This window comes from Salvelinus alpinus, chromosome 16, assembly GCF_045679555.1.
Source record: "Salvelinus alpinus chromosome 16, SLU_Salpinus.1, whole genome shotgun sequence".
Classification (NCBI taxonomy): domain Eukaryota; kingdom Metazoa; phylum Chordata; class Actinopteri; order Salmoniformes; family Salmonidae; genus Salvelinus; species Salvelinus alpinus.
This window is the reverse complement of record NC_092101.1, coordinates 12,647,727-12,662,676: the sequence shown is the minus strand read 5'-3', so window position 1 is coordinate 12,662,676 and position 14,950 is coordinate 12,647,727. Positions and strand designations below refer to the sequence as shown.

General features: G+C 43.6%; 1 protein-coding gene across 4 annotated transcripts in view; it reads left to right on the top strand.

Annotated features, from left to right (window-relative positions):
• LOC139540873 (homer protein homolog 3-like) overlaps positions 1–14,728 on the top strand; it is a 42,876-nt gene extending 28,148 nt beyond the window's left edge. For all 4 annotated transcript variants that reach the window (XM_071344888.1, XM_071344891.1, XM_071344890.1 and 1 more), the window contains 5 exons: positions 1,115–1,251; positions 2,685–2,841; positions 11,208–11,321; positions 13,515–13,595; positions 13,944–14,728. In XM_071344888.1, the coding sequence (XP_071200989.1) occupies positions 1,115–1,251; positions 2,685–2,841; positions 11,208–11,321; positions 13,515–13,595; positions 13,944–14,129 (675 nt within the window). In that variant the 3' untranslated portion in view covers positions 14,130–14,728. The remainder of the gene's footprint in view (positions 1–1,114; positions 1,252–2,684; positions 2,842–11,207; positions 11,322–13,514; positions 13,596–13,943) is intronic.
• Positions 14,729–14,950: the final 222 nt, after the last annotated feature.

Sequence of the window (14,950 nt, the reverse complement as noted above, 5' to 3'; positions counted from 1 at the left end):
CACAAATGCTGAGCTGCCCTGTTTCTGTCTCATTGTACAGCCCCTGAATGTCAATGCTCTAACTGGCAGGGGAATAGCTATGACAAATAGAAATATGCCGTGTGAAATGAATAGTCATTCCGCTCCCTTTTCAGATCAAAACAAGTTATTCTAATTTAATGGGAACACTGTAGGATATGCTCAGTCCTTATTTTCAGCGTTCATGTTTTCTTAAAGGGATACTTTGTGTTTTATCTACTTCCCTTGAGTCGGATGAACTCGTGGATACCATTTGTATGTCTCTGAAGGAGACTGAAGGAAGTTAGAGGTAGTTTCGCGAGCCAATGCAAACTAGCATTAGCGCAATGATGAAGTCTATGGGCATCTGCTACCATGCTAACATATATACCCATAGACTTCCAGTCATTGCACTAATGTTAGTTAGCAATTGCGCTAGATAGCAACTTCCTTCAAACTGCACACAAACATAAAAATGGTATCCACGAGTTCATCTGACTAGGGAAGTTGATAAAAGGCCTCATTGCCAAAATACCGAAGTATCCCTTTAATTCCCATAACAAGCACACCAAACTCAGATACAGACAGAGATATCAGAGAGAGATCCCTATGTGTGGTCTGTTAGTTCAGAAAGACACATGAGATGGACACATCACTTATTCATCCACGATTTTTAACCAAGAGCTCACATTTGTATTAAAAACGTATTGAAGTGAGCCCTGGTTTGTCTAAACCAATCCTTAGGCCTTCATAGAGTTAACAGGCCTATGTCAGATTTGTCCAACTCATCTCCTGGAGAGCCACTGGAGTATGCTGGCTTTTGGAACACCTTATGCTGTAACACACCTAATTTAAGCATATCAAAGTCTTACTGAGCAGCTAATTAGTAGAATCAGGTGTGTTAGAGCAGGGCTTGAGCAAAAACCTGCATACCCAGTAGCTCTGCAGGAGACTGGTTGGCCACCCCTTCCCTTCATAATGTAGAGTAGTTGTGGTCAGCTTCATTGAGCTCCGACAGCGATGGAAGAGTTGGACATACAGTAGCATTGGGGGTGTCCGGGTAACTCATTTCCATGATATCCGTCCTGTCACTAATCATGTCCCTGTGGTCCCCCAGGACTTATCAGAGGACCGCCACTCGCCGCCGCTGCTGACTGTCAACGGACCCGAGGACAAGCTGTTCCGCAGCAAGAGCGCCGACATGGAGCAGCTGACGTCGGAGAAGGAGCGCATTAAGAAGATGCTGTCTGAAGGGTAATGTTATGGAACAGCCCCCCCCCCCCCCCTGCAGTTCGCAAAACACACACCTTGTAGTTACACAATGAGATCCAAAAAAGTCGACTTCCATTGTGCCACCATGGTCATTGTTTACAGTGGCTAGGTCTCCCTTGGGAAAGAGGTATTCTGACTTCCTGGTTAAATGAAGGTTAATTTAAAATACTGTAGACCATGTATAAAATGTAAAGCAAACAGTGCACACTATTTTTCTCCAAATGCTAATAATGTGCCACCCCATTGGTGTGAAGTCACACTGGTGTCTTCAAATAACCTTTCAAATTAGCTCGCACCAGATTGTGACATTTTATTTTAATTGTGGTAGCATAGTGTGACATTTTAAATGTAAAATGTAAATGTAGCCTATTGTCTCCCACTATCTGGCGTTGTCATGCAACTGTTGGGTTACCTAGTGAGTCACTGAGCAGCTATCACGTGTCGCCAGGAATAGTGTGTGTTCCCCGTCATCTGATTTCTGGGGCAGAGTTTGCGCTAACGTGCCAAATGATGATAAAGGTTCAGTGGGCTTGTGGTGCGAAAGCATAAATGTGATCACAATGGCAGAGGTGAAGCCTTTTTAGAACATGGGATATATGGTGCCTAAGTGAATGGAACGCCACACGGACGCTGAGCTCACTTAATAGGATGATGTGACCCGGAGACTGTCGCACACGATTTAACTCACCACTACATTAGGGAGGAGAGTGCGTGGCGAGAGGAAAGCAGATTAGTGCTTAAAGCAAACCATTAGATAATAACTCCTATATAGAGTGTATGGGACGTGTTTTAGCTGTGGAAATGTACTAGCAAAATCAAGACATGGCTCTAGGCGGTATGGTTTCTCCTATTGTGGAGGTTGTTGTGAGTGGGAGGTTGAGCCCAATGACAGGTGGCCACTGACCTGTATGAGGCTGAGTCATGTGTAGTTAAAACATGGTCATTAATGAGGCTCTACAACAGAGCCATTCAGACACCAGTCTGCCTTCCATCCCACCCATGCACACAAAATACAATTTTCAAATGTTCTCTGACAACCCCTCCTTGTTCTTTTCTTGCATGTAACGAGGGTTGTATGTTTTTTTTAGTGCCTGTTGCTATGGTGAGTTGGTTGGTAGTTGGCAGACAGTTAGAAACGGCATGGAGGCTGTTTTTTGCCTGAGGCCTCAGTACTTTAGAAGATGCTGGTCTTAGAAGACTGGTGTAATTTTCCCATCTCCCTCAAATTATTTGAAAGCTCTTGTTCATTCAATATAATGACTCTAATGGTCCCACATTCTGGCATGACAGGGATTTTAAAACCCCTTAATAGCTGTACTGTATATCACTCAGTGAGCAGTACTTTGCACCTGACTATCACCTCTGGTTAATCTAATCATGGTGCACTTATCTTCTGATTTGGTTTTTCCCTCCAGGTCCATATGTGAGATTAACCTGGAGGCAGAGCTGTTCACCCTGCAGGATAGCAACGCTAAGCTAGTGGCGGCGCTTCACGAGGCTAACACTGGCGTGGAGGAGTGGAAGAAACAGCTGGCTGAGTATCAGGAGGAGACTGGCAGGCTCCGATATCAGGTAAGAGCTATGGTGACAGACCACTGCTATTCCAGTTGCTTGCATCCCACTTAACTGGTCTGGATCCATAATAGCAGATTATTAGGTTTAAACAGGGGGTAACCCTTAGACTTTGCCACTTTGGTGGTCAAAGTGGGATCGTGCCCATGAGAGAGACCATTCTCAAAGCAACAGCATATGAAGATCTACTGAAGATCAGTGGTCACATGGTAGTTACACCTGGGTTATGTCAAAGGACCGTGCTGACATTTGGTAAATGCTGCACATTCAGTGCTGCAGGTACCACCGGTTTGATAACATGTTCTATGTATCACTGTTGACGTGCCTCGATAATCAGAGGGAGAAATGTGTTTTGCTTAACTTGAACTTAATTGGAAAAAGAGATGTGTCCTTGGTCAAGCTTAATGAGGTTATTTCATGTGACAGATTAAAGTACCACCGGAACATCTTCTGGAAGAAATTGGCTGTCAACAGTCCTATTTTAGCTTCAGGCACTGAGGGGATCAACATCCATCTCAGTCTGAAAACAAGCTAAGGTTATCCACTTCTGCAACAAAGTCAACCAGGTGGTTGGAAGTAGACCATGTCTCCAGGGCTTGGCGGAGCGGTAAAGCAGTTTGAGGACAGGACACCCTATTTCCCCCTGCCCTAGTTAGGGAGGAAGTGACAAATCACCCAGAGGGAGAGCAGGCAAGACATTGGCTAGGATTTTCTACCAAGCCACCATTCAAAGTAAGCCCTTTCCTCTCCAGGCTCTCCAAGCGGTAGACACGCTTTACTGAAGGGGTCGGTTTATTTTCGGGGGTATCTCTGACACTGCAGAGATGCTCTGGTTCCCAGCCTACTCGCTCATGTCTTGCCTTGCACTTCTGTAGACAGTAGCTGAGATGCGGTAGGAGCGAAGCGAGGAAGTCCTTTTTAAATACAAACTATACCAAGGGATAGTAGAGTGCACACTGTTTTAAAATCCCATTTGTTGGTTTTCTCAAAATGCTAACATTGTTCATACAAGCTCTTTTCAGCTAATTTCACCATAATGTATTCGACTTGGGCTCCTATTCATTTTCCTGCAAGGCAATTTGATAACTGTTTTAGAGATGAAATGAGAATTTCAGAAAGGACTATTTTCATGTACTTGTATGTTGAGGTTAGATTGGCTTCAGGTCTCATCAGTAATACTGTTGTCCATGTTGTCAGCGGTGGTGTGAAAGGGCTGTTGTGAGCAAGCAGTACCATCATCCCCCCGGGGACTTGCTGTCACATGGATTTGACAGGATGGGGTTGGGTCCTATCGGAATGCTAGATACCCTTAGAGCAGCTTTCTCAAGCGCCGCTGGATGGCATGACATGGAATCTTAAAGGGCCACTTTGAAATTCACTCTGAAGATGCGGAGGAGATATAAAGGGAGAGATGGTAATTGCGAAGGCTGAGCACAAACCCATGCAAACTTCAGTTTTCAATAAACAAGTCTGTTTTGTTATACAATTCTCACCATGTTCCTGTCTGGTGTTAAAGTGAAGATAATTGGCGAAAAGTAAAAAAAAGTTTTGATTTCAAGGTGATTTCAAGGGATAAATAGTTTCTCTCTTTTAATCACTGTCACTCCCCACATGAGCATATGTGGAATTCAAAACTATGAGTCACAATTTATTTGTAAAAGTAGGTCAAATAAATCTGACTAAATCCCTCCGGCAATTAATAAAAGGAAAGGGGATACCTAGTCAGTTGTATAACTGAAATGTCTTCCGCATTTAACCCAACCCCTCTGAATCAGAGGTGGGGGGGCTGCCATAATCGCCATCCACGTCTTCCGCGCCTGGGGAACAGTGGGTTAACTGCCTTGCCTCAGGGGCAGAATGACAGATTTTTACCTTGTCAGCTTGGGGATTCAATCCAGCAACCTTTCGGTTACTGGCCCCAATGCGCTAACCACTAGGCTACCTGGTCTCCATGGTATTCTGCGTTATTGTGGTTCTTTAACACTTCATAGCTGACCGCCGAGATGAGATGATATTTAACCATCCACTGTCATTGCATTATGTTCCCCAGCAAGAAAACCAAGAAGGGTCACTGACAACAACCAATTAATTTATTGTTTTATATATTTTCCTTTATTATTTCCCACAAACCCTACCACCCCTCCCCTAATTGGAGTTAACTAATAAACAATAACACTTAGGCTTCTACTTCCAGATTATACATACTATATATATTTTACGGACACAATCTATCTATTTTATATTTTGTTTGTTTTTAGTTCTGCGGTTCTTAACACCCAACCGCTTAAACCGGAAGCCAGCCGCACAAATGTGTTGGCGGAAACACCATTAAACTGACAACTGAGGTCAGCCTGCAGGCGCCTGGCCCGCCACAAGGAGTCGCTAGAGCGCAATGAGCCAAGTAAAAACCCCCGGCCAAACCCTCCCCTAACCCGGATGACGCTGGGCCAACTGTGCGCCGCCCTATGGGACTCCCGATCACGGCCGGTTGGGATACAGCCCGGAATCGAACCCGGGTCTGTAGTGACACCTCTAGCACTGCAATGCAGCGCTTTAGACCGCTGCGCCACTCGGAAGGCGAGCTGCCACTACTGGCCAGCCCAGGTGAAACACCTTCACACAAACAAGATGACAAACTAGCACAGGTGTAAAACATATAGTCTAACGAGGTGACGCCAATCTGTGCGCCCCACGTGCTAATGTCCAACCTCAAAATATACTGTACATGGAAAAACCAAAGCCTTGGCCTAAGCAAGTGTCTTGAGATGTTGCTTCAATATATCCACATAATTTTCCCATCTATTTTGTGAAGTGCACCAGTCCCTCCTGCAGCAAAGCACCCCCACAACATGATGCTGCCACCCCCGTGCTTCACGGTTGGGATGGTGGTCTTCAGCTTGCAAGCCTCTCCCTTTTTCCTCCAAACATAAGATGTTCATTATGGCCAAACAGTTCTATTTTTCTTTCATCAGACCAGAGGACATTTCTCCAAAAAGTACAATCTTTGTCCGCATGTGCAGTTGCAAACCGTAGTTTGGCTTTTTTATGGCGGTTTTGGAGCAGTGGCTACTTCCTTGCTGAGCAGCCTTTCAGGTTATGTCGATATAGGACTTGTTTTACTGTGGATATAGATACATTTGTACCTGTTTCCTCCAGCATCCTCACATCCTCACTCCTTTGCTGTTGTTCTGGGATTGATTTGCACTTTTCGCACCAAAGTACGTTCATCTCTAGGAGACCGAACGCGTCTTCTTCCTGAGCAGTATGACAACTGCGTGGTCCCATGGTGTTTATACTTACGTACTATTGTTTGTACAGATGAACGTGGTACCTTCAGGCGTTTGGAAATTGCTCCCAAGGATGAACCAGACTTGTGGATGTCTACAATTCTTTTTCTGAGGTCTTGGCTGATTTATTTTTTATTTTCCCAAGATGTCAAGCAAAGAGGCCCCAAGTTTGAAGGAGGGCCTTGAAATACATCGAGGTACACCTCCAATTGACTCAAATGATGTCAATTAGCCTATCAGAAGTTTAGCCTAGTGCTTTGTCCTAAGTGACTTGCCAAAACTATAGTTTGTTAACAAGAAATTTGTGGAGCGGTTGAAAAACAAGTTTTAATGACTCCAACCTAAGTGTATGTAAACTTCCTACTTCAACTGTATATATATATATATATATATATATATATATATATATATATATATATATATATATATATATATATATATATATATATAAAAGATAGATATTACTTTTACAATCTTTTTTTATATATTTTCTTTTTCTTTCTGTAGTTGCCTAAAACTCTCACGTTTTAAGAAACAGGGAAGGACAAGACGTACGTTTCTATAACTCTCATCCCCTTGAAAGGAGCACAACCAAAACAAAACTCATCTCCAATATGGAAAAACGTGCAGTCATAATAAATTGACTGCCCACCCTTGAAAGACAATCAGCAACCAAGTTGTTCTTACCACGGACATGTCTGATTTCAAGGGGAAATTCCTGTAATATCTGTTTCAAGGAAACAAATAGCAGCGCACATGATGGTCAAGAGAAACTGATTATCACTCATTGCTTTGGGCAAAGGACCAACACAAATAGGCTGGAAACACTCAGTTTGTTATTTTAAGTAAAACATAACCAATCTTTGTTAAACATAAATACCAATCTTGTTTTTGCATGGGTTTCGTGACGAGGTTAGCTTTAAACAGCTAGGACCGCTATTTCTTGTTCCGGGATTCCTGCTTAAATGACAGGTTAAAGTCTACTTGAAAGAGCCGCTAAGCTGCTAACGTTAGCCATTAAGCTAACGAAGTTAGTCCCAGAGTTTTCCAATGGAGCCCCTCTTTGTCTGGAGAAGTAAATGAACGGTTCCAGCGTTGTAGGAGCTGTATCTACTATGCTTTGTTTCGGGACAATCTGAATCACTCAGTTCCAATGCGGCAATTGTTTGCTTGCTGAGGATTATTGGCTTGAGGTGGCTTCCTTGATCACGCAGGTCGCCAGTCTATGTAAGAAACTGGGGAAAACGCAGTGTGGAATGTTTACCTTTTCTACGCCGTGGCTGGGCGGCAATTGCGCATATTGGATGCATCTCCGTCTTGTTGTTTGTCGTTATCCTACTGGCGGAGTCGAAGGAGCACAGCGGAGTCAAAGGAGCACAGCAAGAGGAGCATCGGAAACAATGATTGTCACATGTCACGAGCCGTGGAAGACCAAGACAGCGGCCTCCCGCAAAGCAGTCTTCACTCCCAACGAGAGGCCCGGAGCGGATACAAACAACGAATAGTTTCGCTGCCCTGGAGCCTGATCTTCCTGCACCTTCGTTGCTGGGGATACCAGTGTTTCTGCGGCCGCTGTGCCTACTCCTTCCCCTACGATTTCAAAGTTGACGTCGGCAACCTTCCGTCCCTGCTCTGGATCGAGCGGGGCTTCTCCATCTGTCGCAGATCTGCGCCATCCTGTGAAGAGTAGGAGTTGGTGGATTTCATCGTCCTTCTCGCCAGCCATGATTTTGGGCAGCTCCATGATAAGAAATGTGACTGTTTTTGCACCAGGAACAATGTCCTATCCCGGAGCTCGAGTAAATTACATTACTAAGCTGCTCCCGAATGTACTACGCCAGGACATGGATATCGACTCAATCGTAGTCCATGTGGTCTTTAATGACATTATGAAGGGCAGCTCTGAACAGTTGAAACTGGATTTCAAAGAGCTTGATAATGTATGTGATATCAACAGATAGATATACAGTGGAGAGAACAAGTATTTGATACACTGCCGATTTTGCAGGTTTTCCTACTTACAAAGCATGTAGAGGTCTGTAATTTTTTATCATAGGTACACTTCAACTGTTAGAGACGGAATCTAAAGTCCAGAAAATCACATTGTATGATTTTTAAGTAATTAATTTGCATTTTATTGCATGACATAAGTATTTGATCACCTACCAACCAGTAAGAATTACGGCTCTCACAGACATGTTAGTTTTCATGAGCCAACCTCAGTATCTCTTGTCCAAGTGCAACTGGAAGGACAATTTGAGTTGCACTGGGCCATTTGTCCTGCCCAGAAGTGGCGCGAGAATGCCATTTCCTCATTAGAACACCATCTCTGTCAAAGTAACCCACACAAACTTAATCAAACTCCTCTGGATGTATCTCAGCAAAAAGAGGGGAGAGTGAAACATCTTTACTCTGTCTGTTAAGCAATCAGCTGCTTCCTAGACATCGAAGTGTAGGAACCATCTCTTCCTTCAGCGGTCCTATAAACTTGCTCACCTCTGGGGTTTTCAAAGGAGAGGTTAACTCAGGAGGTTTGCCTAAATCAGGATAAACGTGATGATACTGCGAGACGCTGGGGCAGCCCAGTCCTTCATTTTGGAGCGTGTTTTGCCTTTGTTTGACTCTACATTTCCCAAAAATGAATGAGACCTCCTTCACCGGTAGACTAAGCCTCACTCCAATGACAACAGAACCAGAAATAAGGTCAGACTCGAGTTCAACATTATACAGAGGAACTTCGATGCAACCCATCTCCACGCCTTGTACTAACACACTGTAATCAGTTGTTGAAGTGTCAAAGGCAAAATACTCTCCCAAATGAAGTACTGGGCTGCCACAGTGTCTCGCAGTATTTTCACTGGGTGCTTAACAGCATCGCCACTCTGCAGAGACACAAACCCGTCTGAAACAAAGGGTTCATACACATCTGATCCAACTCTTGTTTAGGAGATACCAGAGACTTAATCGGCTTGAGTGCTCCCACAAGAGAACTGCTTTTTCTCTAATTTTTCTGTTTCAACTTCGGACACTGAGAGACAATGTGTCCTTTCTCATGGCCTTTATGATAACTGCTTTTTCATATCTGCCGATCTTTATCTTTGGGCACTGTAGAAATTTAATGAAACCTTGCAGTAGGAGGTGACTTCTAGATTGCTTTTTGCTTAGAGATAACTACTGGGTGCTTTGTTAATGAAGGTAGTTTTATGTGTCAACACAAACACATCTGCAAAAACTGCAGCTTTCTCGAGTGAGATCCTTATGCTCATAAATGTAGGTAACCCTTTCGTGAAGGCAATTCTTAAACTGCTCTAAGTATGAGTCTTTAAATCCTCAAGTCCTTGACCTCTTGAGATCCACACCACCGATCAAAAAGACATGCTTGTTCCCTTGCGAACTCAACATGCCTTTGTTATTCTGTCTTTTGTAATTTACAGAACTGTTGTCTGTATGCCTCTGGGACCAACTCATAAACCTGAAGGACAGCAGCTTTAACAGTGTAATAATCTGAACTCTGATCAAGAGATAAAGCAGTGTACTCTTTCTAGGCTTTTCCCACAAGAACACTTTGGAGGGGAAGTGACCAAATATCTATGTACATAGGGCAACAGCCTCTAAGTTGCAGGGTTGAGTAGCCGGGTGGTAGCCGGCTAGTGATGGCTATTTAACTGTCTGATGGCTTTGAGATAGATGTTTTTAAGTCTTGGTCCCAGCTTTGCTGCACCTGTACTGACCTTGCCTTCTGGATGATAGCGGGGTGAACAGGCCGTGGCTCGCGGGGTTGTTGTCCTTGATGATCTTTTTGGCCTTCCTGTGACATCTGGTGCTGTATGTGTTGGGGAGGGCAGGCAGTGTGCCCCCGGTGATGTGTTGGGCCACTACCCTCTGGAGAGCCCTGCGGTTGTGGGCGGTGCAGTTGCCATACCAGGCGGTGATACAGCCCGACAGGATGCTCTCAATTGTGCATCTGTAAAAGTTTGTGAGGGTCTTAGGTGCCAAGACTAATTTCTTCAGCCTGCTGAGGTTGCCTTTTTCACCACACTGTGTGTGTGTGTAACGGATGTGAAATGGCTAGCTAGTTAGCGGGTACGCGCTAGTAGCATTTCAATCAGTTACGTCACTTGCTCTGAGACTTTAAGTAGGGTTTCCCCTTGCTGTGCAAGGGCCGCGGCTTTTGTGGAGCGATGGGTAACGATGCTTCGTGGGTGTCAGTTGTTGATGTGTGCAGAGGGTCCCTGGTTCGCGCCCGTGTAGGGGCGAGGGGACGGTACTAAAGTTATACTGTTACATGTGGGTGGACCATTTCAGATTGTCAGTGATGTGTACAAGCAGGCTGTTCCGTCCAAGACCAAACTCTGTTGAGGGTGCTGGATCAGCCTGACTGGATCGAGTGTTTCCAGATCTATATATCTCTGTTGAATGGCATGTTCATGTTCTTGTTATCTGATTAGAGCGACTACCATACACATGGGAAACAAGATCCCAGACAAGCCCCCATTTTGTTACATTCCCCAGCAAGAAAAAAATTGTCGCACTAACAAAGAGTCACTGACAACAACCAAAACAAAACAGGTGGGTGTTTTAGGAGGGGTACTGAAAGACACTCATGGGGGTGTTTACTGAAAGTTGACTAGCAACAACAACTGGGACCTAAAGACACCCACCATGAGCTTTCACTAAATTTGCCCAAGAACAGGAAAACAAAATTAAAGACAGGACGCAAACCAAAAAGTGGAGCAAAACAAAAACCGGTAAGATCAGATAAAGGATTGTTCTTTCAGAAATCAAATGAGGAGTGCCAACTAAAGGTGTTAACCCTCCACATCTCTCAAGACAACTGGAGCACTGGGCAAGCCACTCTCAAATATTACCTAGGCCAGCCCAGGTGAAACACCTTCCCACAAACGAGATGACAAACCAGCACAGGTGTAACACATACTGACTAACAAAGTGACGCGAATCTGTGCGCTCCACGTGCCAAAGTCCAAATATAAATGGAAAAAAACAAATCCTGTAATAGCATGTACACTAAGATTTAAAAAGTCCATACTTGTTATTCTCTCCGGTGTTGTGTGTTGGCAGGTGGCAGAGCTGGAGGCTCAGAGCGGGCGGCCTGGTCCCAGTGAATCTGAGACGAGGGATGAGCTGACCCAGACGTTAGAGGAGTTGGAAGCCTTGCTCAAAGCTAAAGACGAGGTGAGACCCGGGGCTCAGACACACTTTCCAGGCAGCCAGGTACTGCTCGCCTCCAGATGCCAGTCTTCTAGGCTGTCTAGATGGCACCGTTGAAAGAAACTGGTGAGGTACAAGCTGAGGTTTTCACTTGAGAATCTCAAGAAACCGATTTTTCGAGCACTTCCTGTGCTTTGCATACTCTGAATTCCACCTTTTGTTCAAAGGAAATTGCTTTACGTACAGTACCAGTCAAATGTTTGGACACACCTACTCATTCAAGAGTTTTTCTTAATTTTTTACTATTTTCTACATTGTAGAATAATAGTGAAGACATCAAAACTATGAAATAACACATGGAATCATGTAGTAACCAAAAGTGTTAAACAAATCAAAATATCTTATATTTGAGGTTCTTCAAAGTAGCCACCCTTTGCCTTGATGACAGCTTTGCACACTCTTGGCATTCTCTTAACCAGCTTCATGAGGTAGTCACCTGGAATGCATTTCAATTAACAGGTGTGCCTTGTTAAAATTTTATTTGTGGAATTTCATCCCTTAATGCATTTGAGACAATCAGTTGTGTTGTGACAAGGTAGGTGTGGTATACAAAAGATAGCCCTATTTGGTAAAAGACCAAGTCCATATTATGGCAAGAACACCTCAAATAAGCAAAGAGAAATGACAGTCCATCATTACTTTAAGACATGAAGGTCAGTCAATCTGGAAAATGTAAAGAACTTTGGAAGTTTCTTCAAGTGCAGTCACAAAAACCATCAAGAGCTATGATGAAACTGGCTCTCATGAGGACCGCCACAGGAAAGGAAGACCCAGAGTTACTACTGCTGCAGAGGATAAGTTCATTAGAGTTACCAGCCTCAGATTGCAGCCCAAATAAATGCTTCACAGAGTTCAAGTAACAGACACATCTCAACATCAACTGTTTAGAGGAGACTGCGTGAATCAGGCCTTCGTGGTCAAATTGCTGCAAAGAAACCACTACTAAAGGACACTAATAAGAAGAAGATACTTGCTTGGGCCAAGAAACACGAGCAATGGACATTAGACCGGTGGAAATCTGTCCTTTGGTCTGAAGTCCAAATTTGACATTTTTGGTTCCAACCTCCTTGTCCTTGTGAGACGCAGAGTAGGGATATCATCTGTTCACCTATGTGTGGTTCCCACCGTGAAGCATGGAGGAGGTGTGATGGTGCTTTGCTGGTGACACTGTCTGTGATTTTATTTAGAATTCAAGGCACACTTAACCAGCATGGCTACCACAGCATTCTGCAGCGATACGCCATCCCATCTGGTTTGGGCTTAGTGGGAATATCATTTGTTTTTCAACAGGATGAATGACCCAACACACCTCCAGGCTGTGTAAGGGCTATTTGATAGAGAAGGAGAGTGATGGATTGCTGCATCAGATGACCTGGCCTCTACAATCACCCGACCACAACCCAAATTAGATGGTTTGGGATGAGTTGGACCGCAGCGTGAAGGAAAAGCAGTCAACAAGTGTTCAGCATATGTGGGAACTCCAAGAGTGTTGGAAAAGCATTCCAGGTGAAGCTGGTTGAGAGAATGGCAAGAGTGTGCAAAGCTTTCATCGAGGCAAAGGGTGGCTACTTTGAAGAAATTTAACACTTTTTTGAATATTACATGATTCTATATGTGTTATTTCATAGTGTTGATGTCTTCACTATAGAAAATAGTAAAAATAAAGAAACCCTTGAATGAGTAGGTGTGGCCAAACATTTGACTGGTATTGTATATATACAGGTAACTGCCGAAATAAAGGAAACATCAACATGAAGTGTCTTAATAGGGCATTGGGCCACTTTATTAATAGTCCTTGGTATAGATTATACGAGTGTCTGGAACTATTGGAGGGATGTGACACCATTGTTTTACAAGAAATTCCATCATTTCCATAGTATTTTGTTGATGGTGGTGGAAAACTGTCTCAGGCGCCGCTCCAAACTCTCCCATAAGTGTTAAATTGGGTTGAGATCTGGTGACTGAGACTGCCATGTCATATGGTTTACATTGTTTTCATGCTCATAAAACCATTCGTGCCCTGTCGATGGGGGGCATTGTAGTCCTGTGGTAGCCAAAATAATGGTCAGTACCCAGCATTTTTATACATGATGGGATGTTAATTGCTTGGGAATTGCTCAGGAACCACACGCTTTCAATATACTTTGTCTTTTTTAGGAAATCCACAATCTACAGAGCAAGAATTCAGATATTCGTGATTTAGAGAAAGAGAGGGAAGAGGCGGTTCAGAGACTTCAGGTGAGTTTTAGGAATTGGGGCAGAACATGCATTTTTGGCTTTTCCAAACTACACTGAAGACGAGTGATTCTCAGCCAGGGGGTCGGGCACCGCTTGGGGGTCTCTGAGAGTTTAAAGGGTCTGAAAAAATGCAGGGGGAAAATCTAAAGATATGACAGTGGGAGAATCTCAATTACATACTCCTCGCATCCTCTCTACTGGCCTCCTCCTCAAAAAAATTGGATGAGAATGCCAGAGGATTCAATGAGTTTTGATAAGGAGACGAGTAGAGAGTATGCGAGGAGTATGCAATTGAGATCTTTAACATGAATTGATCCGAAGTCCTCTGTCACCTTGTGGACCTTCTAGGATCTGGAGACACGGAATGCAGAACTTGAGCAACGGGTGGAGAGAGCCGAGCAGACTCTGGCTTCCTCTCTGGAGGAGCGGGATAGGGCGGAGAGTGAGGTTCAGCGGGTCATCGACGTCCTGGATGTCAAGATCTACGACCTGAATGACCTGCGACAGAGCTTGGCCAAGCTCATCGACAAATAGCGCAACGCGATGACAGGATTTAGAGGGCGATGAACAAGGACGGAAAGGAAGCTAGCTCTTTTGGAACAATGTTTGCTCAAGCACATTATTACAGCGGTTAAGAGTAGAACCGTGGATCCACCCGTTGCAGCGGTACATTGTTATTTTCAAGGTGATGGATAGGAGCAGTCTAATTTTATTTTCTTCGTCGCTGTGAGAATTGTTAAGTCGACGTTTACACCATTTATCTAAATGTTTTGTTGGGTCTTGAACTTTTAAAAGAAGTTTAAATGAATCTGGACTTGTACTTAAAAATGTAGTTGCCAAATTATTGTTTCTGTTTGTCAGTATTAACAATTAATAATAGATTTACTTCTGTTGTTTTATGTATTGTATTACATTAACAGTTTACATAATAATTATTTGGTAATCCTACAGAAATGTTGCTGCGGAGGGTTTATCACCAAGGGTACTCAATGACAAAACTTAATGAGCTCAGTGAAGAACCTTGCCAAGTACAGTAATGTGAGTTATGCGCATTACCCAATGTGCAACCTTTTACAAATAGATTTAAAAGCACAAGTAGTGTTATTAGTAAAGATGTACTGTACTTGATTCAATGCAAAGCTAACCTGGTATCTCTACTTTCACTCATGCACACCATCGAGATTCTCTTCTGACCTAGGCATTGAGGCATTTTTTCTTGGTATTATATAGGTACAAATAAGGTTAAATCAGTGTTGAATTAGCAATACAGTTTTTTGACAAGTACTCTGTAGGTAATGTAATCTCACCTTGTTCATGTAGACAAACTGCAATTCTGTTGAACAATGACCACATTT